This window comes from Anguilla rostrata, chromosome 19 (genome assembly GCF_018555375.3).
Source record: "Anguilla rostrata isolate EN2019 chromosome 19, ASM1855537v3, whole genome shotgun sequence".
NCBI lineage: Eukaryota > Metazoa > Chordata > Actinopteri > Anguilliformes > Anguillidae > Anguilla > Anguilla rostrata.
The window spans coordinates 4,681,155-4,708,092 of NC_057951.1; the positions used below are offsets into that span (position 1 = coordinate 4,681,155).

At 51.9% G+C, this 26,938-nt stretch overlaps 1 protein-coding gene across 3 annotated transcripts in view; it reads right to left on the reverse strand.

The window, feature by feature from the left end:
- Window positions 1-518: 518 nt before the first annotated feature.
- LOC135245511 (cGMP-inhibited 3',5'-cyclic phosphodiesterase 3A-like) overlaps window positions 519-26,938 on the reverse strand; it is a 71,373-nt gene continuing 44,953 nt past the window's right edge. For 2 of the 3 annotated variants that reach the window (XM_064318596.1, XM_064318593.1), the window contains exons 2-14: window positions 21,099-21,149; window positions 17,731-18,009; window positions 16,979-17,136; window positions 14,760-14,824; window positions 14,203-14,384; window positions 13,720-13,857; window positions 12,620-12,731; window positions 12,170-12,283; window positions 11,379-11,578; window positions 10,575-10,778; window positions 9,744-9,905; window positions 6,223-6,472; window positions 519-3,793 (exon numbers count right to left, since the gene is read on the reverse strand). In XM_064318596.1, coding sequence (XP_064174666.1) covers window positions 3,474-3,793; window positions 6,223-6,472; window positions 9,744-9,905; window positions 10,575-10,778; window positions 11,379-11,578; window positions 12,170-12,283; window positions 12,620-12,731; window positions 13,720-13,857; window positions 14,203-14,384; window positions 14,760-14,824; window positions 16,979-17,136; window positions 17,731-18,009; window positions 21,099-21,149 — 2,235 coding nt within the window. In that variant the 3' untranslated portion in view covers window positions 519-3,473. The remainder of the gene's footprint in view (window positions 3,794-6,222; window positions 6,473-9,743; window positions 9,906-10,574; window positions 10,779-11,378; window positions 11,579-12,169; window positions 12,284-12,619; window positions 12,732-13,719; window positions 13,858-14,202; window positions 14,385-14,759; window positions 14,825-16,978; window positions 17,137-17,730; window positions 18,010-21,098; window positions 21,150-26,938) is intronic. The other variant, XM_064318595.1, reaches the window with a different exon arrangement.

Genomic DNA, 26,938 nt, shown 5'->3' on the forward strand with positions numbered 1-26,938 from the left:
TGTGTGTGTGTGAGTGCATGCATGTGTCTGTGTGTGTGTGTGAATGCATGTGTCTGTGTGTGTGTGAGTGCATGCATGTGTCTGTGTGTGTGTGAGTGCATGTGCATGTGTCTGTGTGTGCGAGTGCATGCATGTATCTGTGCGTGTGGTTTTAACAGGGTAGGATGGGGCGTCTCGCGGCGCACTGCCCATGAGATGCTATGTCGAGCCCCTCCCGTCAGAGGCCCGGCCCAGAGCTACAGTCCCCCGCGGACACAGGCCGGAGCGTGGGGGGCGCACGCGCGTGTGTGAGTAACGGCTCGCTGGCCACGCAGAGGGCAGCTGGGGGACGGGCCCAGACGGCCGCGCCGCGCCCGCCCGCCCGATTAAAGCCCCGTACCGCGGACGCGCCGCGACTTAACGAAGCCGCCGCCGCCGCCGCCGCCGGACTCAGACTCTGCCGGCGTGCGGCCGCTCCCATTCATGCTTTGCCATGATACAACCCCCCCCCCCCCCCCACCCTCGCACTAACGCGTCTCTGCGCCGCGGGCAGCGTGCGGAAAGATTACACCGCTCGGACGGCGGCGACTCGGAAAATCCCCGCCATCGATTGGGCGCGTTTCGAGCGCGACGTCTTCCAGGGACGTTTCAGCGTTTTTAAAGGGGAGGAGGGGAAAGAGGGAAGAGAAGCGAAGGACGCGGTGTGTCTTTGACATTGGGGGAGGAGCTACGGTGGGAGGGGAGGAGCTTACGCAGAGGGGGAGGGGAGGGTGGGGCGGAGCTCGCGGCTCTGTTTTACATTAAGGGAGCACAGAAGTGGAACGATTCAGCCGATCGGGAGCCAGCGTGTGCCTGGGGCCACGACGAGCCGGAATCAGCCAATCACAGGCTGCAGCAACGGTCAATGTTATGTTCTGAGCTTTAAACTCCACTGCCACCAGGGGGCAGAACTCAAGATCTGATTCGGAGAATTACTCTTTTCAGCACTCGTAACTGAACGAACGAAAAACAAAGGAGTTAAACCGACGAGCTGTATTACTAAAATGCTGATAAACAGAAAGAGGTTCTCTCTTCCCGAAAAAAAAACCCCAGAGCGCAATGACAACGTTCAGGACGCAGAAGTGTTGACGTCGCTTTAACGGCAGGAGACGGCTTTCGGTGAAAAACGATTTTCTGCAGGATAGCGGGCGGTCGCATAAGAGGGCGTTCGCCACGGTAAGGGAAACGCGCCCTTCTGCAGACGCCGAGCGTAGCGTTTTAATTAGCGTCGCTTCAAAGCTACGGCGCTGCAAAAACGAGCTCCGGTCTGAAATGATTAAGATCTCGAGAGATTGGGGTAAAGCATAGAAAAAAGCAAGCAGCCGTTCCATCCATCTTCCCCTTCAACAACCTGCGGTGCAATTATTACTAATCTCTCAGTGCCCGTTTATCAGAGATGGCCAATAGATCTGCAAGGATACATCAAGTTAAATAGGGGGGGAAAAAAAACCCCCACTGCCTTCTAGAGTCTCTTGTGAGTAGAGGCCCCGCCCACCAACTTACTGATTGGACAGTCTCTACGGGTGAGGGGTCGCAACGGTCGCGCCGCATTGGCCCGTTCGACCGCCGGTGCCCCGGACCAGGAGACCCCCCCCCCCCCCCCGCGAGCTGGAAAGTTCCAGAACACGGCCGCCCCTGCAGCGGAGGGCTCAGGCATCCAACGTCAAGAGAAACAGAGTTCTCCGAAGTCTGGAGCAAAACCGACTCCTCCCGCCAGGACTTTTTTTTAACGGGTCTACTGTGAAACAGAAGCACCTCTTTTTCTTACGCCTCCGGCTGCTGAACTCGTAGTACCAAAGCGGCACTACCGAATCCGCCGTTATCTCCCTGTCATTTCCGTCTCTGTAATTTGTCAAGCAAAATGGAGGACTAAATTACTCTGGGTCGAAACCCAGATCAGCGCAGCGGCTAAGACGTTTACCGGTGTTCGCCTGGCCGCGTGCCGCGAGACCTCGACCGTCCCTGGACGAACCGAAACCAGACAGATTCTACGCCTTTTTGCGTGCGCCGGTCGTGCACTTTTGGACCGCGGCCTGTGGAAGTTCTCTGTGAAAGGGCACGGGTGCCTCTCGCTGGGGGGCCGGCGCCCGGTCCGCGTCGAGGTACTGCTTCGGCGCCGCTGACCACCAAAATGTTGATGTGGACCGCGGCGTCTCTTTGAGGTGTGCCACGGGCGATACATGACAACAGTTACAAGTAGTTCATACGAGTAGTTCCCTTGCTAGCCATCTGTTTGCGAGGAAACCAAGCTGTGGTTCCAAACCCTGTTCCCTGACATCACCATCCTGCAAGTTTTCATTTCCACTCAAGCTTGGCACTGATTCCACTAATTAGCATCTCAATGAGATTCTCTAGTTGCTGAACGTGCGCTTTGCCGGGGTTTGGAGTGAAAACCTGCTCCTGGAGATCTACAGTCCTGTAGGTTTTCACTCAAACCCTAACAAAGCACACACACACCTCATTCAACAGCTGGATATCTCATTGTGCTGCTAATTAGTGGAGTCGGGTGTGCCAAATTAGGGTCGAAATGCAAAACCTAAGAGGAGGGAAGATCTCCAGGAACAGGGCTGAAGACACACTAGTATGAAGGTGTGAAACGGCCAGGGTCAGTAATGAAAACCAGCAGGTGATAAAGCGAGATGGGAAGAGGACCAGAAAGCCGGCTGACAGGTGGGTGGACAGTGCAGGGGGGACTGCGGGACCGCGGTGGGGCTTCCCAGACCAGGACGACTAACCGCCAGGAAGAAGAAGAAAAAAAAACGTGGCGCGAACCTCGCTGTGCTTTCCAGGAAGCCGGGATAGAGCTTTAAGACTCGCGCTATTCCCGCCCCGCTAGCCCGCTAGCCCGCTAGCCCGTTAGCCCGCTAGCCCGCGCTGGAATGGGCTCCGGGCAGACGCTCGCGCAGCTAGCTTACCGCGCAGCTAGCTTACCGCGCGCCCAGACAGATGGGACGGACAGACGGAGACGGGACAAACAGAGAAAACAAACACCTCATTTGGGGGAATGCTGTAAATCCCGCTATAAGACGAGTTTGTTGTGTCAAATCAAACAACAAATAAAAATAAAATTAAAAAACGTGTTTCATTGTTTCTCCTTTCTTTTTTTTTTTTAAATAGTTATTTTATTTAAAAATATTTCTCTTAGGAAAAAAAAGAGCAGTCCGTAGAGTCCACCGTGTGCACGTTGCTTTGGGGATTTTGATTGGTCAGGCTCACCCGCCTAGTGGTGTCTGATTCGTGGTCCAATAATACAGGATGGAAGCTTCCCCAAATGGATCCTTAGCCCCACCCCTTCCTACCCAAAAACCCCACCCTCACCCCACCCTGTTTCCTATAGGCACATACTCCCCAAACTTCTACAGTGTTGTGTCTAAGTCATGTGCTGCCAGTAAAAATATCAGTTTTTAAAAAAGCAAAAATAAAACAATGCTTTGGCTCGCTCTTCGTCAGCAGTGTCAATCTGGCAGCCCCTCCTCTTCCTCGGCGGTTTCGGACTCCGGGGCCTCAAGCTCCGCCTCCGACTCCGCCTGCCGCACCGGGCCTTCCTCGGGCCCCGCCCCTTTGCTGCCCGGCTCCTCCTCCTCCTCCTCCTCCTCCTCCTCCTCCTCGTGGATGGCCGGGCTGGGCTCGGCGGGGTTGCCGCGGCGAGCCGGCTCCTCCTCCTCCCCCGGTTTCAGCCCCGCCTCCGCGATCACCTCCTTCCACATCCGGTGGTTCTCCAGCAGGTGGCGGGTCATGGGGCAGAACGCCTTCCGCCTCTTCTCCGTCCCGCTCCCTGGGAGATGCCGAAAAAAGGGGGAAACGGAAGAGCGTGAGGGGAACCCCAATCCCGCGGTTTAACCGCCCCCTGTTCTCCACCGGGGCGCCGGAACTCAAGCCCCTCGGGTTAAACCCTTCCTTTCGGGTCCTGGTGACTGCCCGTACCATCCGCCGCGCTCCTCTGCTAAGCTAAGCTCTCCGCAGCCTTTAAAGAACATTAGCATTTCAAGCCTCGCTTTTGGCCTTTAATCACCGGCTAGACGAAAAGCAATCGGGGGGCCGGACAGGTTAAACACAGCGGCGGCTGTGTCTAATGAAGACGCCCCGAGCTCAGCAAACGCGGCGGGAACAACAAGCCGTGCTGAGAAATGGACGGAGAAGACCATTAAACTCCCATCTGCGTTAACCCTTTGGAGAGCAGCCTTTATGGAATGTTTTTTTTTTTTTAATTCAGCGTTCTAGAACTCCGCCGACCAGCAGCGATTGTGACATCAGCATTGGAACGTTCGGTTACGAACATTCTAATCACACATTTGTGACCTCACAGCTTAAAGGGTCAAACGTAAATCCGTGAACTGCGAGCGCTAATCGCAGGCTAGGTGACTGGCTCGATCTATCGCTCGTCTGCGACTAAGTCCCCCGCGGTTCTCGATCGCGCCCGCCGGCACTCGACCGCGCGGCGGGTTTGTCTATCGACCGCCGTCGCCCGCGGCGCCGACGTTATCCGCTCCGCTTCTTCGGAGGCCATTACGCGCGCGCTTACGGAAGCGGTGGGCGAGAGTGTCTGCGGGACGCCTTAATGTAAATCTAAACGTAAAGCATGTGAGTGAGAGAGAGAGAGAGAGAGAGAGAGAGAGAGAGAGAGAGCATGCACGCGTACAAGCAGACACACAATATTCACTCATGCACACAACACACAGATAGTCAGACACACACACACACACCTAACATCACTTCCTGATATTTTTGTATACATTTTTATATTTGTATATAACAAATTCACATTCTCGGATTCATTGTATATAGCTGTATGTTGTAACCACTGCTTTGGCAACACAAGTGCCTATATCTGTCATGCCAATAAAGCACTTTGAAATTGAGAGAGAGAGAGAGAGAGAGCGCGAGAGGGAGAGTGAGTGTCGCACGCCCTTTTCTTTTCATTGTGTGTTTTAGTGGAGAGCAATGCACCCTCCTTTCTGGTTCATTTCCTGGAATTTCCTTCAGGCCGAGGAATTCGAGCCCGTTCACCTTCTAGATCTTTCCGAGGGTACTGCGTGAAGTAGAAGGGCGAGTGCAGCAAGAAAGCTTTCGCTGCTATTTTTGTTTTGTTATTTCGTATTTGATTACTTTCATATAGCATGCATTTGCTTCCTGAAACATTTTATATGTACCTTTTTGCGTTAAATGGTTCTGCCCTTTGGTACGTTTAGAATATTTTTTTTTACTGCCACGATCCGTGTTCATCTTGGGACCACGTGGAATCGAGCTGAAAGCTCGGTTTCTCTGAATTACATCGTATTCGATAAACGCCTTCGCTACAGACGTGATTTATATTGTCTAAAAAAAAGGTTTGGATGTTTTCAGATTTCTACCATTGGTTAAGGGATCCGCTAGACCAGTGGTTCTCAGATCACGTCCCGAAGACGCCGTGCGTGTGCTGGTTTTCATTCCCGAACGCGATCGCAATCCCGGAACTTTAACGAGCTGCTCGTTTTTCCTTTTATTAGATTTTTTTTTTGATTAGGTGCTTTTCGTGTTTGGTGATGGATTGCCCCCGTGAGCCACACTGTCAGAAACGGCCACGCGCGTGTCGCTGAGAATAAAAGTCCCGTATTCACGCTGCGCTACGCTATCGCGCTACGTTACGAACGATTACGGAAAGAGAGGAAAAAAATGTTTTTGACCGATCACATTAAAAACTGGGGTAAATCGACAGGCTCCTAAATTGGTGAAAGTGTGGACACCTGGCCACTGAAACTAACCGTTCGGTAGCTAATGAAGAATTCAAAGAAAAAGCAAATGATAAACGAGCCAAACCAGCATTGCGTTAATGAGATTAAAGGAACAATTACGAACGAATTTAAACACGTGTGTTCAACAACCTTAATTGAGCAGGAGATCGGCTGTAAGAAGAACCAGCACACCAGGACCGAGTTTGAGAACTACTTGAACCAGGCCTCTGACAAAAGCAAACTCACTGGCTACTGGGGAGTTCTGGGCCCTGTTTGACGAAGCAGGATCACGGAGATAGCCGGATAACTGCGCTGAGTAAAACCTGGAGACCTCCCCTAATCTGGAACACGGACTGAAGTAAAAAAAGAGCCGCTCCGGGTTTTACTCAGTGCAGTCATCCAGCTCACTCACACCTCTGACGTGTCTCCAAGGCTACGCGTTTGCCCGAGCGGGCGTTCCGCGGTTATGACCCGGAAGGTGGGCGGGGCTTACGGGAGGCCTCGGAGCCGGCGTACGCGTTGTCCTCCTCCGCCGCCGCCGCGTCCTCTTCCTCCCCCTCCTCCTCCTCCTCCTCGTCCCCGCGCTCGGCCCAGCGGCCGGGCATGAGGGCGGCGGAGTGGTAGGAGCCGCAGAGCGGCCCCACGATGTGCGCGATGAAGGACTCCTGCAGCTCGGCCAGCTGCGGCGCCGCCCGGTCCATGAAGGGGCTGATGGGAAGGCCCAGGCTGGACTCCTCGTCACCCTGGAAACGGCACCGCCGACACCCGCCGTGAGTCCTCCGCTCGTTGCCCCCCCCACCCTCGCCCTCACCCCCACCCCCCCACCACCAACAACAACAACAACAGCACATTACGCTCCTTTAGTACACGCTCTTATCCAGAGTGACTTACAACAGTGAGTGAATCCAAATTGATTTATGTGAGCAGACCTGGCTAGCTGCATCGCATCTATCAAGCGGACACATCCCGCCCCCATCCCCCCATCGCCTCCCGCCCACCCCCCCCACCACCCACCAACCCACCCGAGTAAGTGGCTTCCCTGTGCCCCGCCACAATCAAAAGCACACCCATCTTACCTTCCCTTACGCAAACGTACTGCAATATATGGTGAATATGTGTACTTCTGTTAAAAACAATGATATATTTCCGAAGATAATATATTTTACAGGAGTGTGGCACATGTATTGCGATGCTGAGCGGCAAAAATTTGCATATTTGCCTATATATGGCGAAGAGTTGCAATGTATGTGTCAAAGGTTTACTTTGATATATATATAACGAAGTGGCCCATCTTCATAACCTGTCAGATCAAAGGACAAACCGCAAAATTATTATATATATTATATATTCCGTACAGCTGCTGTACTCATATAACATATTTTGAAATGGCTGCACAGGGCAAAGTTAGAAATGATAATGGAGACCAGAGGTGGAAAGACCCCGGCTCAGAGAGTAAAAGTCCTGCCGTGTGTTTCCTCCACCCATGAACTCCAGCCAGCTGATTTCACTGAGTAGCTCCTCTACCACCTGGCAGATGAATTGTGGCTAATTAGCAAATCCAGGCGGTTGGAACAAAACACCGGGGAGGACTTTTAACTTTCTGAACCCGGCTTTTCCACCTCCGGAGTCTATTACAGTGACTCTACAGGGGGTGTCCGATCTAACCTGAAAAGGGCCGATGTTGGCACAGGTTTTTGTTTTGGCCCAGCAAAGCGACGCCCGATGTAACTATTCAAGTACTCACGGTCTTCAATCAAGACCCTGTATAACAGTGGTGTCAAACTCGTTGCCATGGAGGGCCGTGTGTATGCAGGTTTTCATTCCAACCAATTAATGCTGCCTTAATTGAGTCCAATTACTCATTCAGCCATATGCGTTTAACTGCATTGAAGCACAGAATATAAGAACATTTTTATTTAGACAATGCGGGTCACCATATACGTCGGGTCACCATTGTGCACAAACCTGCATCCCTAATTCAGCAAATAATTTAACTAATTATATAATCAAGATCTGAGGCTGGAATGAAAACCCGCATACACACGGCCCTCCATGGCAACGAGTTTGACACCACTGCTGTATAAATAGAGCCGGGTGTGTTAGCGCTGGGGCTAAAGTAAAAAAACCTGCACCCTCACCGGCCCTTTACAGATGAGAGCGGATACCCCCCGGCCTGCCGGCGGCCAATGGGAGGGGCCGATACCGCCCCCCCCGCGCGGGCCAATCGCGGCGCTGGAACGAGCGGCGCCGTCTGGAGGTGCGTGCAGCAGCCGCCGCCGCCGCCACCGCCGGCGAGACGTCTGTCCCGTTGCCAGGGAAACCGGCGCAGGTGTTGTCAGAGGGGCGCGATACGCGACGCTGCCTCCAGACAGCCCCGCCCCCCCCCCCCCCCAAAAAAAAAGGACAAAGAGAAACAGGAACTGAGGGAGGGGGAGGAAGCCTTTGGGAGCGGATGGTGTTGGATGTATTTGGAGGATGATTTTGTTTGTTTTTTTTTTTTTCGAATTGCGTGCGCGGGACGATGAAACGATGGGCCGGGCGGGCGCGGGGGCGGTGGGGGGGTTGAGCCGGATCCGGCAGTCGGAAAAGGGGGGGGCGCGTCGCTGGCGCTTTCTCCCGACGGCACGGCGCTTTCCGGAACTTTCTACAAAAACAGGGCTCCTCACCTCCCCCCCCCCCACGAGTGTCCCGTGGCCCCGTGTCAGAGCTCGCGTTTAATGGAGGACGATCACTTCGGCCCCTCCCTCGCTCGCTCGCGTCTGCGCGCTCCGTCCAATTGGGATCACCGTTACGGGGAGCCCGCCGCCGCTCCCTGCCCAAACGGCAGCGTCGTTATTGGAGCGTGGCGTAGTGGGACCCCTTGAAGGGGTGAGGAAAGGGCCCGTCTCTGGTTCACGTCCGAGGTGGAAGCTCGCTCCAGAGAAATGGCGGGCGGACGAAACTGAGCGCGCTCAGACTGCGCCTAAAAAAAAAAACCTGGCAGGACCTTCCTAACTGTACTATAGTTACAGGGGGGGAAGAAGGCTATCCGTCCTGAGAGGCTGAGAGAGCGACCCGATTGGACGCGGCTGGTGTGCCATTGCTCAAAGTGGCACCTCGGGACTGGAGGCTGAGGTGATCAGCAAGGCCTGCAATAATAACCCTGCAGTTAGAACCAAGGGGGGGGGGGGGCGGGGTGAGAAAAAGGAATGAAAATATCTGTTCGCACACAGGATGGTGATGGTAAAAAGGGCCTGTTTCTGAGTCATTTTATACGTTGCTGCATCAGCGTCGGTGTTTTTCCGTGGATGAGCAGCAAGATGAGATGCCCTTTTCAGACACGTTATTGACAGATTGTTATGTAACACGCATCGCCGTAGTAACCAGACGGTGTGAGCGCGGCTGCTTCCTGTGAACGCGCTAAAATAAGCTGACGGTGCTGTCAAAGTGTCTGTACTGTAAAAGTGTTTGTACTGTAAATATTCCTTTATTGTGAGACGGAGGGGACGGAGTGTGGCACAGTGGGTAAGGAACTGGGCTTGTAACCGAAAGGTCGCAGGTTCGATTCCCGGGTAAGGACACTGCCGTTGTACCCTTGAGCAAGGTACTTAACCTGCATTGCTTCAGTATATATCCAGCTGTATAAATGGATACAATGTAAAGTGCTATGTAAAAGTTGTGTAAGTCGCTCTGGATAAGAGCGTCTGCTAAATGCCTGTAATGTAATGTAATGTAATGTAATGTGAGTGTCTGTACTGTAAAAGTGCCTTCACTGTGAGTGTCTGTACTGTGAAAGAGTCTTTACTGTAAAAATTCCTTTATTGTAAGTGTCTGTACTGTAAAAGTGTGTGTACTGTAAAAGTGTCTGTACTGTAAGTGTTTGTACTGTAAAAGTGCCTTTACTGTGAGTGTCTTTACTGTGATAGTGCTGTACTGTGAAATTGTACCGTGAAAGCATTTGCATGATATAATTGCCTGTACTGTGCGTGTCAGTACTGTGTGTGTGTGTGTGTAGGGAGAGCGCGTGAGCGCCACCTGCTGGTAGAACTCGTTGACGATGCCCTCGGTCCACTGCAGGTGCAGGTCCCGGCTCTTCAGGGGCCCGTTGACGTCGGCCAGCTTGATGCACATCTGGCACACCAGCAGCCGGTCGTTCTCATTGGCCCAGTCGATGCCCGGGCTCCCGTCATCCCCCACCTACCACACACAACAGACGACACCGCGTCGGGACGGGCTTCTCCCCAAAAAGCCGGTTTTACCCCTCCGGCACACCGAATCTACGCTCTTCCAGCGGGTTTCACTCAGAATGCAGGGTTTGGCTTGTTTCCCTTTGCCAATAACCAGGCGGCTGCAATTAAGGACCTAAATCAATTAATCAATTAAGTAATCAGGTTTGTGCGCTATTGCCTTCCTTTACAAACGACATTACAGCCAGACTGACATCCTCATTAACAGATGCAGTCAGGCCCGTCTACACCGCAAAAAAGAAATACCTCGTTAAAAACAAAGGCGCAAAGACTGGCAGCAGTGCTGCCTGGGAAAAAACCATTTAATGAAGTGAAAAAAAACTGTATAAATCCTGTTATTTTATGGGATGGCCGTTCAGTAACGAGCGGGTTCACATGACTTTGACAATGAAAAAAAAAAAAAAAAACGGTAAAATACTGTAAATTTTTAACAAACATTTTACGGTAAAAATACAGCTTTTTTTTCTAGTGGAGAATGAGGTCCCTGGGGTCTGGGTTTGAGCCTCGTTAAGGATGCAGCGCGTGCTGACGAGCCAGCCCTGCGGCCACGCCGCGCGGCACGGGGGCGGGACTGAGATCTGGCGTACGGCGGGGGGGGGGGGGGGGGCGCGGCCTTCACCTTGGCGTTGAACTCGGCCAGGAAGTCGAAGTGCTTCTTCAGGTCGGTGGCCAGGATGGCCTCGATGACCAGGAAGCGGAAGCGCTTGAACTCCACGTGGTCCAGGTTGACCAGGAAGTTGTACTCGGGCCGCGACATGAACAGGTTCCAGGCGGAGGCGGCGTGGTGGTTCTCCAGCACCGAGCGGTCGTTGTACAGGACGGCCTGCGGGGGGGCGATAGCGGACGACGCGGTGACCGACCAGCCACAGCTGACACAGAGCGCTCACACAACCTTGCTGCCACGTAATATCACTGGCTAAATATTCCACTGACACTGTGAGGACATTTTGTCTTAGCTGGGCAGGCAGGTTAGAGAGGCTAATTCTCATCCATCCCCCTAATCGCCTGCTTTGCTTAGGAGTTCATCAGCAGGAAAATCAGGATGTAAACCCATATCCTACTGGCCTCGAACCAGCACCTTGTCAGCCACTCAACAACTAATGGCACCCCACAGCTTGGCAAATGCACTATAAAACTGCAGAGATGTATAGAGGAACATAACAGCATTGCAACAGCTAGCAGCATAATAAGGAAGAGATGCAGCAAAGTAAATGATGCACAGATGTAAATATGCAGGCTATTTGGAAATGATGTTGTCGTTGGTAGTTAAGCGATATGCCTAAAAGGGGAAATAATTTGATTATGTTTATGATTGAGGCAGCACCGGAGAAAACAGAGCTATTTATGAACTACAGTGAAATGAACGCAGCGTGACATCATCACGCGGTGGACATGACATCATCGACCTGCCGCCGCTGCCCACCTGCGGCGCGCCGGTGGCCACCAGGAAGGCGTTGGTCCTGCCCGGGTGGTCGTAGTCGTGCATGGCGGCCGCCACGTACAGCGCCATGAGCTCCAGGGCGGGGACGAGGCCCGACAGGCAGCCGTAGCCGTCCTCCGACGCCGCGTACGTCTTGGACAGCAGGAAGCCCATGTGGCTGTGCGTGATGCCGCTGTCCGAGTCTGCACGGGGGCGGGGCGGGGCGGGGCGGGGGGGTGGGACGGAGATGACACTGCGCTTAGGCCCCGCCCATAACCCCGCCTCTCAAACCCACCTCCCCCCCTCCCCCCCCCCCACCAATACACTCTTCACAACTGCACCCGATTGGTGCGATGGAAATTCCAGCACAGCTTTCCTAAAAGACACAGCGCGTATCGCTGGCTGAAATCGTTCTCCCCCACCCCTCTCCACTTCAGCTAATACGTGCTGAGCGTTCAGGCACAAAATGGCCGCCGCGCGTCACCCAGGTGTCCTGCTCGTTACTGTAAAGTGCTTTGAATCTGAGGAAAGTGCTATATAAGTGCAAGCCACTATTATTATTATTATTATTATTATTATTATTATTATTATTATGATTGACTGCGGTAATTCGCCACACTCGAGCCGAACGCCTCGCGTGACGCGCGAAGCAGACGTAGCGGGGAACAGCTAATGAAACCTCTGAGCGACGGTTTCGAAATAGGACCGCTCCCGCTGGTTACTAACGCGTCGACGTTCGGCAAACCCCCCCCCTCCCCCGACGCGCCTCCTGCGTGCCCACCGGGGGGGCTTACCGGAGTCGCTGGCGGAGCTGTGGTCGTTGACGAGGCTGGGCAGACCCGGGACGGCCTGCGTGGTGAGGTACCAGACCGCGTGCAGCACGTCGGTGGCGTGGATCCTGTTGTGATCTGGACAAGGAAAGAGCAAAGGCTGCTGTAATATTATAACCAATCCACTAGAGAGCAGCACAATATAACCTTTTTGGCAGAAGGAGCGCTAATGTAACTTGAAGGCATTTGTCTCCCTCTTGTGGTACGTCTGAGGTATTACTTCAAATCAATACATTAGTACAGTGGTGTTTTTTTTTTACGAGACTGATGTTTTTCAACACCACCTTAAGAGTCTAAAGAAGTGAAAAATAATCAATTCAACGAGATATTAATTTTGACGGCAAATGCATTAGAGCTGATGTTGATTTTCCGGTAAAAAAGCTCGCAGGCTTCCTGTGTTCGAGTCCCACTCACACGGTATGTCCCGGTACCCGCTCTCCAGGGCGTGGAAGTAGTTCATGAACTCGCGCGCGGGGATCTTGAACGTCTCGAACAGCCCCGTGTCTTCAAAGAGCCTGAAGGACACCTGAGGGGGAAGAGGAAGAAACAGCCTTTTCTGAGTTTAATGCCGTTTAATGATGCTCTTTTTCTTTAAAGATGCCCCTGAGGGGGGGGGAGGGGGAGAGATTTAGCGGAGCCTTACTGAAGCCGCTCGGATTAAGCGCTCACGGGTAGAGCAGGCTCTGAGCCCGGGATTTGAACCCGTGACCTGCCGGAGACCCTACATCTGCTCTTTTTAAAAAAATTATTATATATATTTTTTTTTTTTTTAAGAGGGGGATGAGGTTCTGAGTGAGCGAGCCCAGGGGAAGGACAGCTGGAGGGATGGTCAGGTAGATACACGTCTCAAGAGCAAGTGAATTAACAGTTCGGACGTAAGCAGCGAGGTAAAATTGCAAAGCGGAGACCCCAGATGGTTTCTGGGAAGTCTACGTCCCCCCCCCAACAAATAATTTGATCGATGCACAACACAAACAAACCATAAGCAAATATATTCACATATTCATATTCACAAACACCTAATAACATAGAAGTATTGGTTCCATTCCACGTAGCAGCCCTAATACCTGTGTAACTACATTGTAACTACCATGTATGTGCACACTATTACATTGTAATTACAACGGTAAAGCTCGTTCGTGGTGGCGTTTGATTTATACCGCGGTCACCACAGACACGACCGTAAGCGGTAGCCGGCGCACGCATTGGGCGTTCTCGCGATGGGAATTTCACGCGTGCAAAAGTTCAAAATTCAGATGGTATAATTCAGTTCTTACGCTGTTATTCACGGTGTAATTATCCACGTGCGCACTGCAGCGACACTGCGCCCGCCTTTCAGGCCACTCAAAGTAAAGGGAGGTTGTTGGGTTTCAGACACCGCAGAAATATGGAACCCGCGTGTGAAATCGTGCGAAACGAAGGCTCTAACTGGGATTCCCGCGGACGGTGACCGCGATCGGGGACCCGGGGCGGGTGCCGCGCTCTGATTGGAGGGCCGAGCTGCGCAGACGCACCTGGCTGAGGATGCGGCCGCCGTCGCCGTGCGTTCTCTCCACCAGGCTGAAGATGGGGAAGTTCCAGTTGTTGAGCTGGCTCATCAGCGGCTCCAGCTCCGCCATCACCAGGGGCTCGGGGGCCAGAATGGGCTCTTCCTGTGGGCCAGGGGCCAAAGGGCTGTGAGCCACCATACTACATCTCCCATCATCCTCAGCACACCATACTCCAACTCCCAGAATCCTCAACACACTATACTCCAACTTCCAACATCCTCAACACACCATACTCCAACTCCCAGAATCCTCAACACACCATACTTGCTTTGTGAAATTATGACAAACATCAGAAAGCAACTATTATTCAAAACTGACTACCTGAATATACATTTCAGAAAGTTACTCTTTTTAACAACGTGAATTAAAATGATACAAATATTTAAATATTTATGAAACAGGGAGGATTTCTGATCATGACAGGGAGAGAGAGCTGCTGGTCAGTACCCCTGTGTGTATTAAGGGGTGCAGGACGCTGTTTTCGGACGGGCACGCCCTGCACCCCTCCGGCGGCTCCGCGGGCTTCCTGCTTCCCCGGGGCTCGTCGTCGTTCTGCGCCACGTCGCTGCTGTCGCTGTTGTTGGTCTCGTACGTGCTGTCGTAGTCAGACGACGTCATCGCCGGGTCGTCTGGAATGAGTGATGTCATCGTTACATCATTACACCCACACAGCACTACACCCACGCAAAACAATTATTACATCTCTATACAGGTCTGCGTAGATTACCCATTTTATTTTATAATAAACAGCCTGGGAAAGGATCTCGACTGTTTGTCAGATTTTCAAAGAACATTTTCAAAGATTTACTGTATTTTTTTTCAAGAAAACACATAATAAACACTTCCTTCAGGCTGAAATTGAGCATTATGTGTTAAAATGACAAGCTGTATATAACTACACTACTTATGAGTTTTTGGAGAACAGCCATTGTTCCCTTTAACATGTAAAACACTGGTCTACTTCCTGAAGGGTGATCACATGACTCCAGGGGCAGCTCACTCACGTGTTCGGTGTATCCTGTCAGCTGACCCTTCCCCGTGGCTTAGCTTAGCATAGGCTCGCCCACAGCTGTTAAAAAGACCGGGTCAGAGGTCAAACGTCAAACAAACACAGCGACCCATGAGCCACTGTTTCATACCTCATTAACCACCTATTATTCAAATGGAAAGGAGGCAAATGCACCAAACCATTTTGTGAACTAACAAGCTTGATTTGAACCCACAAAGTCATTGAACCAAGACGCATTTGATAATATAGGTCAATAATATCGGATTTCTTGGGGAAAAAAACTAATAACAAAATGAAGTCTGGGGAGGGGGGGGGGCTGTGGCTGTGCTCTGAGGGGCAAGAGGCGGTTTCTCTTGCAAAGTGCCAGAGCACTGGTCTCTCTTATGTGGAAATGCAGTTCTCAGTCCGACGGTGCCGGTCTCTCTCAGAGAGACAGAACGGTATGTATTTGCCGACCCCGCTTGTCTCTCTGAGCGGAGAGACCGGTTTCGCTGAACTAATCCACGCGGAGCCGGGCCGTGTCCCAGCACCTGCAGAAACGACGCCCCAACCAAAGGCACCCTGAGTTAGACCTTGATCATCAGTTAAAGACGGAGTGCGTTGTGGGTAGCCCGCAGTCTGGGTGGAATAACACTGGTGATGACGTCACGTGGCTCCTCCTCCGAACTTCTCCTCTAGAGACGAAAACAAGCTACGCCCCAGAACACGGTCACCTCCCCCCCCCCCCTCCGAGGACTAATCCATTCTGGTACATAATGTTTCTTGTAAAAGAAAAACAGGAGGGAGTTCTGCCTTGTGTACGACACTGCCCTGTTCCAGTCCGTCCTCCCGTGCGCTGGAGTAATTTACAGATGTCATGTTTAAACAAGATATCTGGAAAGACGATAATTCCTCTCTCGTTATACACCCCGTCCCCGCTGATCTACCATAGCCCCGCCCCCGTTTCCCATGGTCCCGCGGGGGTTCGGAGCGCTGCAGCGGGGGCTCCCGCGCGGTTTTGGCGGGAAGCGCGGGCCGGCTGAAGGTTAGAGCCGCGCGGCTGGACCCGCGCCAGGCTCAGCGGTCAGACGGTCAGCAGCCCCCCTCAGAGCTGCAAGCCGCACGCGCTCAGAGAGCTGTGACACGTTCAGCAGCCTTTCACCCCTCAAAACTATTCCCCACTGCAGACTTACAAACACACGATGACTAACGTAGCAGATTTACAAACAGATGATGCCTAGCAGAACAGATTTACAAACGAATGATGACTAGCATAGCAGATTTACAAACAAATGATGACTAGCATAACAGATTTGCAAACAAATGATGACTAGCATAACAGATTTGCAAACAAATGATGACTAACATAACAGATTTGCAAACAAATGATGACTAGCATAACAGATTTACAAACAAATGATGACTAACATAACAGATTTGCAAACAAATGATGACTACCATAACAGATTTGCAAACAAACGATGACTGGCAACACATTTACAAACACACAATGACTCACCCAACAGATTTACAGACATGACGACCGTCAAAACAGATCTACAAACACACAATGACTGGAACCACAGATTTACAAGTCAAACCATACCAATTTTATTTGTATAGCGCGTTTTATAGAAAACTGTCACAAAGATGCTTCACAGAGTAGCAGAAAGAGCAAAAACCTGGTCTGAACCCCCAAATAGCAAGCGCATGAGGTAAAAAAAAACTCCCAGTAGGGAAGCAAAACCCTCAAACGATGGTGAGAGAAAACTCCCCAATGGGAAGAAATCTCGGGAGGAAACGGCTATAGAAGTACAACGGGTGTAACAGAAACATAATAAGGGTTCTAACAGCAAATAAAATGGTTTAAGCAGGTTACAGTAGAGTTAATAAACTAACAGGAATAGTAGAAGTAGTTGGAATAGTAGAAGGAACCAACACACAACGACTGAAACAAAATGTACACACACGACAGGCATGCTGTAAATCTGCAAATATCAGTCATAACCCACGGGTGTGAGAGAGGGACAGAAATGGAGAGAGCGACAGAGAGAGAGAGAGAGAGCGGGAGGGGAGGGACAGAGAGAGAGAGAAAGCGGGAGGGGAGGGACAGAGAGAGAGAGAGAGAAAGCAGGAGGGACAGAGGGAGAGAGAGAGAGAGAGAGCGGGAGGGGAGGGACAGACAGACAGAGACAGAGAGAGAGAGGCTCAGCGGGCGCGCGTGCGCGGGCCTACCTGCAGGTGGAGCCCTCGTGCGCGAGCTTGCCGCTGGCGGAGCGGTCCCGGCACACGGGTCCCGGCTCCAGGGTGGGGAGGCCCGTGGCGGAGGTGGTGGTGGTCCAGCTGGAGGAGACCCTGTGCAGGACCCCCTGGGGCAGGCTCCGCCTGAGACGCTGCGCGCACACACACACACACACACACACACGCATATTCATTATGTAGCACTTCACAGTGCTGAGCTATACATGATAAACACCTCTGGACTCTCATAGGCATAGTTAGACACATAGGAAGAAACACAGTAGGTTGACTAGCACCAGTTAGGCTGATTAGCACTGCCATCAGCTGTGATACTTTCGCAAGTGGTCCTCTTATGAAAGTCAACACCTCACAAGCTTGGGCACAAACATCAAGGACTTTCTCAATCAGAATGCTGAGAGTGCAAGTTTGAACTTATATTAACCTACAACTGTGACACCCTGTGTCAATTCTGGAGAATGCTGCCCTCACCAGGCACAACATCTGAACTGCAACAGCCTAATTAACTAAAGGGGTGGTCACTGTAAGCGACGAGATGAGACAACCCAGCCTCGCTACAGTCAATTACCCGGGGATGCTAACCCTGCTCGCAGGCCACCATTAGCCTCCCTGGCAACATCTGACAAGAGTGAAATCCGGCTACAGCACAGCACTGCGCTCTGAGGGCAGAGTTCTAACAGGATGTGTGAGGTGACTACATCTCCCATGATGCACCGGGGGGCGGTCACCTTGGCGATGGCCAGCCTCTCGACCCTGTCCAGGCTGCCGCTGCCGCCGCCGTCGTCGGAGTCGGAGCAGGCGTGGGTGTCGCTGAAGGAGCCCAGCGTGTTGAGGCGGGGCCGGTGCGGGGGGGGCTGGAAGGTCAGCTGGGTGCTCAGCAGGTTGCTGACGGCGCGGAGCGAGGTGCAGGTGTTTGGGGACAGGGAGGGGTCCGCCAGCAGGTCCGAGATGAGGCCGTGGGCCTCGCCCATCACGGCGACGTCCACCGCCACGCTGGTGCCCAGGGACTGGGGGGGGGGGACAGGGGGAGGGGGAGAGGGTTTGTCTGGGCTCGCCATTGAGACTGGACGTGTCCTCGTTTTGTGTGGACGTGTCAGTCTGTGCCGATTCAGTGTTTGTGTGTGTGTGTGTGTGTGTGTATATGGGTGTGTGTGTGTGTGTGTGTGTGGTCGTGTCTGTGTCAATGTGTGTACTTGTATAAATCGTGTGTGCGCATGTGTCTAAGTGAGTTCTTACTGTACTCTGATGAAGTGCTGGAAGGAGCAGTTTCAATTCAAAACCTCAACTGACGGAACTGCATGGCAGGGTAGCTACAGAAGCGCTCACGGTTTCAAGCTACGCAGTAATAAAGCAGGAATGCACGGGCAGCGAGCGGTCACAGATGTGCGCAGCGACCCGGAAACAACTCCATCCTGCGCGAGGTCGAAGGTCAAAGGTCACCGGCGGCATGCGCGAGCACAGCGCGCCTGCGTCAAACGCACGTGAACCTGACCTTGGCTTATTAAACCCCTTATAAACGCATGACCTCTGACCTCGAAGGCCAGAGAATGCCAGCGTGTAAGGGGGGGTGGGGTGGGTGTAATGAGGTGGTGGTGGGGGGGGGTGGGTCGCCGAGACTCGAGAGGAAGGTTACGATGACATCATGCCGCACGTGCTCAGTGAGAGGCGGCTGTAGCCTCTGGCTCGGGTACGCGCGCACACTACCCATCTGCCATTGCTCCGGGGCGGCTCCTCCCACCCAATCATCTGCTCCGCTCGCCAAAGCGGCGCCGCTCCAACCGGGTCCCGGGGGAGCCGTGTGTGTGCTGCCTTCCCCCCCCCGCCCCCCCCGCTCAGCCGCGACTGAAACCCCCCCAGCTTTATGACAAGCCGCTAACTGCTGCTCTCAGTGTGACATCTTCACTGACTGCAGAAAGACGGCTTCTCCTTAGAAACAGCAGCGAATGCCGCATCCTCAACCCAGCAAACTTTAAATCAGCCAGATAAACTGATGATGCCAATTTCCGCAATGTGCATTATGGTCTGTGATTAATTTAGTACGAGTCTACACATATTATTATTATTATTATCGTCTTGACTGTACATGTGGTGATCTTTCACTGAATCCCACAACGGTTTTCTTTCCAATTTTTATAACATTTTAAATTTATTATCTTGTTTCCTCAGCATTCCTAGCCGTCATGACAAGGCGCTGAAAACCACCATGACCCAAGACAACGGCCATAAGGGATTGCATTCAATCTATCCCACAGGACGTTCTCCCCGAAACCCCTTGGTACTCTTTGAGTGTAAATATTACTGTATGCATATAAAATAGAGATTACACTTCTCAAAAAAAAACAACAATCCGTTCAGCTCTTTAAAAAGACAAACAGGAGTCTGACATTCGGGAGTCCTCCACCCGGTTTCTCTCAGTGTTGACCCGGCGTCGACTCGGCACTGCAAGACAAAGGCCGGTCCTAGTTCTCAGCAGGCTTATCCCTAGACGCCCTTTTGGGGAAAGGGAAGCCGCAGACGGGGTCCATCCTGCGCGAGGTCACGATCGTGACCGAAATGGCCGCCGGTTGAATAGCGGAACGCGTCCCCGGAAGTTTGGTGTGCGCTTGCCTCTCCTCAGGGCGTCGGCCTGGTCAGGCTCTGCGCGGCGAAGCACAGGCTAGCCTCTTAGCGTCCGCCTCGGCGATCCCGATTGGCCCCGTCCGTGCGGCACCGTCTTTATCGCTGATCCGAAGGTTTCACTTCGTTACCCACGATGCAGTGGGTTTGCGGAGCGAGCCCAGACTGACGGGATACGCGAGTGGATGAACGCAGTGCCGTGAGAAAGTACTGGTCCCGATTTCCTCTGTTATTGCATATTAGACACACTGATTGGTTGCAGATCGTCAGATGAAATGTAATATCAGACAAAGGGAAACTGTAGTTCCAGAAACTACAAAACTACATAGTACAACTGAAAAGGGTGGGCCGCCAGCCTTATAGCAAAAATGCCGCAGCTAGGCTAAAGACCCCGCTAACGCGTGCTGGCGGAAATGGCGGCTTTCAGTAAATCCTGAATGGGGGAGCAAGCGCCAAAAAAAGGCCGTAGGACTTATAAACCGCACAGGAAACAGGAAACCGTCTAGCCTCTTCCCAGATACAGTGTTTATTTAACCTATAACACAGTGCTAAAAAAAAAAAAAGAAACACTGACTCAATACCCAGCGCAAGCTGTGCATTCCAAAGGGTCTTTGAAAAGACGTTTACAAGATTCTGCTGACGGGCCTCAGATTCATACTCGAGAAAATCCTTATAGTACATGACAGCCCGTCAGTCCGGGGCAGGCAATCGATCAATCAAATTTACCTGCAGCGGCAGCAGGCTTGCAGTACGCTGTCCATAGCGCCCTTCAGCCATTAAAATGTATCCCGAGATTACAGCACAAAGCCCAGAGCCGGCCAGACAGCCCCCCACCCCCAGGTAAAATCAGGCAGATTGTGTGTGATGTTGACTGATTGCAGGTAAAGTCAGACAGATTGTCTGTGATGTTGACTGATTGCAGGTAAAATCAGGCAGATTGTCTGTGATGTTGACTGATTGCAGGTAAGATCAGGCAGATTGTCTGTGATGTTGACTGATTGCAGGTAAAATTAGGCAGATTGTCTGTGATGTTGACTGATTGCAGGTAAAGTCAGACAGATTGTCTGTGATGTTGACTGATTGCATGTGAAATCAGACAGATTTTGTGTGATGTTGACTGATTGCAGGTAAAGTCAGGCAGATTGTGTGTGATGTTGACTGATTGCAGGTAAAGTCAGGCAGATTGTGTGATTTTGACTGACTTGCAGGTAAAATCAGGCAAATTGTCTGTGATGTTGACTGATTGCAGGTGAAATCAGGCAGATTGTCTGTGATGTTGACTGATTGCAGGTAAAATCAGGCAGATTGTGTGTGATTTTGACTGACTTGCAGGTAAAATCAGGCAGATTGTCTGTGATGTTGACTGATTGCAGGTAAAGTCAGGCAGATTGTCTGTGATGTTGACTGATTGCAGGTAAAGTCAGACAGATTTTGTGTGATGTTGACTGATTGCAGGTGAAATCAGACAGATCTCACTGACCTGGGACATCCGAGGGCCCCGCTTGTGGTCCAGTTCAGACTGGAACAGCGTCTGTGAATAAAACCGACCGGGGGAAATGCAGCGGGTCAACACCAGCAAAATGAATAACGAGACTCTCAGGATTATTAACGTCCTTTTATTACACACTTCTGAAACCCAACAATAACAAGCTTCTTGGCTCAGAGCTCTGAAATTCAGGCCACAAGCCTGAAATTAAACAGCTGCCACAGAAGAAAACATGTCAACACTTCTGGAGAGAGAGAGAGAGAGAGAGAGAAGAAAAATATCACACCCTTGAATACGTGCAGATTTTATCCTGTTTGTACATTTGTGTTCATCGTTCACTTTAAAATCCAGTGTTCATTTAAGTCTTTCTGAGCAGAGATTAAAAATATCAGGAAACTTTTACATGCTGAAAATATAGTGAAGCAAACTATGTTAAGATATTGGAACACTTTACAATATGCGCACACATACTAATTATATATATATATTGCAATAAAAAAATACTTTTTAATACACCACTGTGAAACGTTTTTATGATTGTGTTTTCCACATATTTACAATGTTTTGTAGGCGAGCTCCATTTTGGCGAATGCAACTCGACGGAGCTGAAGGCCTGGAAATTTAGCCTGTGGCCACTGCTAAATCCCTCAAGCCTGGGACACTGCTAAATCCCTGGAGCCTGTGGCCACTGCTAAATCCCTGCAGCCTGTGGCCACTGCTAAATCCCTGGAGCCTGTGGCCACTGCTAAATCCCTGCAGCCTGTGGCCACTGCTAAATCCCTGCAGCCTGTGGCCACTGCTAAATCCCTGCAGCCTGTGGCCACTGCTAAATCCCTGCAGCCTGTGGCCACTGCTAAATCCCTGGAGCCTGTGGCCACTGCTAAATCCCTGGAGCCTGTGGCCACTGCTAAATCCCTGGAGCCTGTGGCCACTGCTAAATCCCTGCAGCCTGTGGCCACTGCTAAATCCCTGCAGCCTGTGGCCACTGCTAAATCCCTGCAGCCTGTGGCCACTGCTAAATCCCTGCAGCCTGTGGCCACTGCTAAATCCCTGCAGCCTGTGGCCACTGCTAAATCCCTGCAGCCTGTGGCCACTGCTAAATCCCTGCAGCCTGTGGCCACTGCTAAATCCCTGCAGCCTGTGGCCACTGCTAAATCCCTGCAGCCTGTGGCCACTGCTAAATCCCTGCAGCCTGTGGCCACTGCTAAATCCCTGGAGCCGGGGACACTGTGAGCTGCCACAGAGCTCTGTGACTCAGGCTACCCCCCCCCCACAGCACTACTCATCTTCCCACCTGACACGAAACGCTCTCGCGACGTTGCCGCAACGCAGTGGCAACGCTATAACATTGACAAAACGTTCCGGCAACATTGAGAGAACATCTTTTCGTTAGCCGGGTTAACCACGACAGCCCCCTGAACTCACTACGGAGTGACTGAGAGCATCTGACAAGCAAGTAATCGATAAACAATGCAAAATATATATTCATAAAATCCACACAATTCCTGAAGGCAGATAACACAACACAAAGAGGTACCATCGCAAGCTCAAGCTTGAACTTCAGTTTACACCTCAGTCTTTGTTCAGGATGGAAAGTAGTGTAAGCATCACGCGGAAGTCAGTATTTACCGCTGGCAAACAGATAGAGAAAACATTTTGGAAATGTTGTGTGGTGGCAGCGGAAGATTGCCAACGCCTGTGGCATTTTTCCCCTCAGTGCAAAAGGACATTATCCTGCCATGTGTAGTTTAACGGGCGTGTCCTCTGCACTTCCTGTGTCGTGCTTCAAAATGGCATCACCCTTCAGCGAGCAGGAAAGAATCACGCTCTTATGTTCAGCCTGCGTCTGGGATGGCTCAAATGTGGCACAGTCTCCTTATGACACAAAGACGTGCAACGCTAATGTAAAAGTAATGTAATGCTAACGTAATGCGACAGCTCTAGCCTCACAGAGGCAAGCGGCTTGTGGTCAAGACTGGCTTCTTAACCGGGAGGTTGCAGGTTCCAGTCCAGCGGTGCCCGTTTGACCATGAGAAAGGTCAGTAACCTTAACAGCTTCGATAAAAAGCCCGGCCGGTGCCATGCACAGATGAGCTTACCGTGTCAAGTCATCCAGCGTGAGAGCGAGCGGACGAACAGGAGCTCTTGCAGAAACTTCCCATCGATTCCGCCTCACAGATATAACCCCGTCTCTCTCCCTGTCTAATTGAATAGTTTACGGTCCTTCTCATAGATAATGCAGGGATTGCGGCAGAAAGCAAGACTGAGACGCGACACTTCCTTGTAACCTGCAGAGGGAGCACTAGTTCTCAAGACGAGCAGAAGAGCAGCAGTTGGCTGCAGTGTAACCACAGCAGAATAGGTTACTGGACCGAACGCCTGAAATGATTATCGAAGACCGGCCCGTACAATACATCAGCGCATTTCAATATCAGCTCTAGTGTCAGTATACACTAACCCCCCCCCATGACCTCGCTTAGTGGTTCAGTCCAATAAGACGAGGTGCACTCACAAACGGGTCATTTTCATTAATGCTGGAAAGAACCACCCAGTTAACCCAAAATGTTCTCACAAGGTTACCGTAACGTTTTGTCAGTGTTATAACGGTGACACTACATGGCGGGGACACTGTGGAAATGTCGTTTTTGTCAGCTCACCACTTTTAGCCAGCTGTCCGTGAGGAGGAACAACAGAGAGCGCTCTCGCAAACACAGAGCGGCTCTCTTCCCTGGTCTTCACACTGTGAAGACTGTCTTCTGTGATTAATAACTTCCTCATCAAGGGAGAGAGAGAAAGGCTCGGAGAAGCCCAAAATGGGGGGGTTGGGGGGGGAGTTGGGGGTACGGTGTTCTGCAAACCTCAGACCCGTCTGAATAAATCAAAATCTCTTTTGGCGGCCAGCCGGTAAATCACCGGCAACGTGCGCCGAGTTCAGGAAGCGTACCGCCGACAGCCTCGTCACCGTTAGCCGTTAGTCTCGCGGCGCGCTAACCGGCGAGCGAGCGTCCGTTATCGGCGGGAGGAGCAACGCGCGTTGCCCACCCGGCCCCTTCCGCAATGAGAAACGTCCACCGTGCGCCGACCGAGCGGCTAAATCAACCGCTACGTCTAACTGCCGAGCCGCCGAGCCTCCGCGCGTACGCTATCGCGGCTATCGCCAAACGCGCTTCAAGGCCACAGAATAAATCTAATCCCTTCGGTGATGTAGAGCAGGAGACTTTTACGACAGCAATCGTGTTTTACTCGAGAGAACTAACATGACAGAGCAGCCTCTTGTACTGGCCGGTTCCCAAACGTTTCGTAACAGAAGATTTATTGCGACGTGTCCATTTCTGGGTATGGGCTGTTGTTGACATATACTCTTATTTTAGCACCCAGTCAAGTACTGGTGGTTTTATCAGCCCACTCGTAACAAAGGTCATTAGGAGGCCATTGAAGTCATGAAAGTCCACAGAACAAAGCGAAGCCGTTCACATTGTCGCCTACTTCAAAAAGTTTGAAACAGTATAGCTGTTAAATGAACCAGCGTAGCCCTTTATGGGGTAAGATCACAAATGTGTGATTAGAATGCTCTTACATGAGCATTCTAATGCTGATGTTGCCTTGTACCCTTAAGCAAGGTACTTAACCGGAATTGCTTCAGTATATATCCAGCTGTATAAATGGATACAATGTAAAAGTTGTGTAAGTCGCTCTGGATAAGAGCGTCTGCTAAATGCCTGTAATGTAATGTAATGTAATGATGTCACAATCACTACTGGAAAAAGAAAGCAATGGAGTTCCAGAACACTGACTGATGGAATTTTGAAAAAACTTTCCAAAAAACCTCCTATTTATAGGGTTAAACAATTCTCTTATAAACCGTAAATAGGCTTATTTAGAACCTTTTGACTCCACAGTGTTCCGCTGTAGAAGCTAGAAAGAGACAAACCGTAACTCTGTACAGAGCAGCGCGTTCCATCGCGGTTAAGCTGACAGGAGCCGTAATTAAAACGAGCACGGTCCTAACGAGCAGAAACGAACGCCCTGTCACGAGAGGGACGTCCGACAATGACCGGAAAAACGGCCGCACTTAAACGCGTTCTTCGAAAGAATCATTAGTTTAGTTAACGGAACGTCGCTAATAAAAAACACGCGAAGGGCCTCCCATCAAAGCACGCGGGGAAATTCACGACCCCGGTCATTTCATTAAAACAGCAGCAGTAAAAAAATAATACCACCTTAATTCACTCGGAGAAAGCGCAGATGGCCCCCGGCGTGACGCGTGTGCCTGTGTGAGTCTCCAGCGTGTTCGCGTTCCTGTGGAATAAGCAACGCCGAAGAACCGTGGCTTCCAAGCGCAGAGGGAACAGTTTAAGGTCCCTCCTAATAAGGTGTGTGAAATTCGCCCACGATTTCTGGCTGCGGCGCCAAGGGTTAGCCGAACCGGCTGCTGTCGCCGGGTCCGGTACGGTAGCTGCTGCTGGCCGGACGGTGACCTGATTTAAGGTGGGGGGGGCGTAAGGTTTGTCAGCACGAGCGTGAGGCTACGCGACCGCGCGCGAGACACGAGGCACACACCGAGGTTAGCCTGCAAAAATGTAATACCCATTTCCTCAAAGGAGCCAAAATGGCGGCAAACTAATCCCGGTTTTATTATTCCAGCTGGCTTTACCCCGAGGGGACACGCGGGGACGGGAGAGAGAGCCGGGCTAAGAGGTGAACCCCGGGGAAGCGGGGTCAGAATCCCGCTCGGGGGCCGGGTTTGGGGGGCGGGGTGCGAGCTCGGGGACTCCGGGTCCGTCATGGCGATGGGCCCACTTACAGCCTGGCCGCTCCCCAAAAGGAGCGTGGCAGAGGCCGCCAGAGTCCATCAGGACACAATGGGGCCCATTCACAGGCCAGGCGGCGTTTAAACAGACGGAGGGGAAACAAGAGCCGCCGCTGACTCGCTGGCCAGGAGGTGAGGAGGCGGTTCAGAAGGTGAGGGGGCTGTCGGAGAGAGAGAGAGAGAGAGAGAGAGAGAGAGAGAGAGAGAGAGAGAGAGAGAGAGAGAGAGAGAGAGAGAGAGAGAGAGAGAGAGAGAGAGAGAGAGGGCTACTGTTTATACAGCGGCGTCTGCTGTTGTGCCTGCGGTGGTCTGCGTTATCGCTGCTGACGAAGTCGACGTTGTAAAACTGTTTATTGTAATCCGACGCTACTCCTCCGCCTGCTTACTCCCGGTCTCAGATCACCGTCTCACAGCACACCAGAATCTTGATATTCCAGCGCCTTCGTGTTTCACTCGTGTCTTCATCTCGCACTTTTGTGTCGCGCTCGCGCTACCAGCGAGTTCGCCGCCGAACGGGATCCAAAATGGCGTCCGGCGAGTTCGCCGCCGAACGGGATCCAAAATGGCGTCCAGCGAGTTCACCGCCGGGCAACGTTTCTAGTCTTCCACTGGCCGCCGTGAAATAAGTGGTGAGAACCCCACACATTCCCGCCTGCCTGTAACAGGCCCACCCCCCCACCCGCCCCCCCCCTGTTGCCTTCTAGTAAACTCGAACAAAAGACCTTGCTGTTACTGGTCTGGCATTAAAAAAAAAAAACATTTTTACGATTCCAGAAGTCTGGCTGGTGTAGTATTTCTTTTTGGGGGTAACGCACTGTGAGCAGGGCTTTTTGAGGCTTACGCACGGGCCCGCAAATTCCTCGACGCGCAACCGGCAAGGGAATTCGGCCTTCAGAAGGGTAACAAAGCCGCTCACGAGAACAACAACGTTTTTCTGAAGCAAAACCCCTACGCTCTCGAGAAAGGCCACCAGAAAAATGAAAATCTAGAATTTTCCGTGAGTTAACATGAGGGAGGAAGGGGT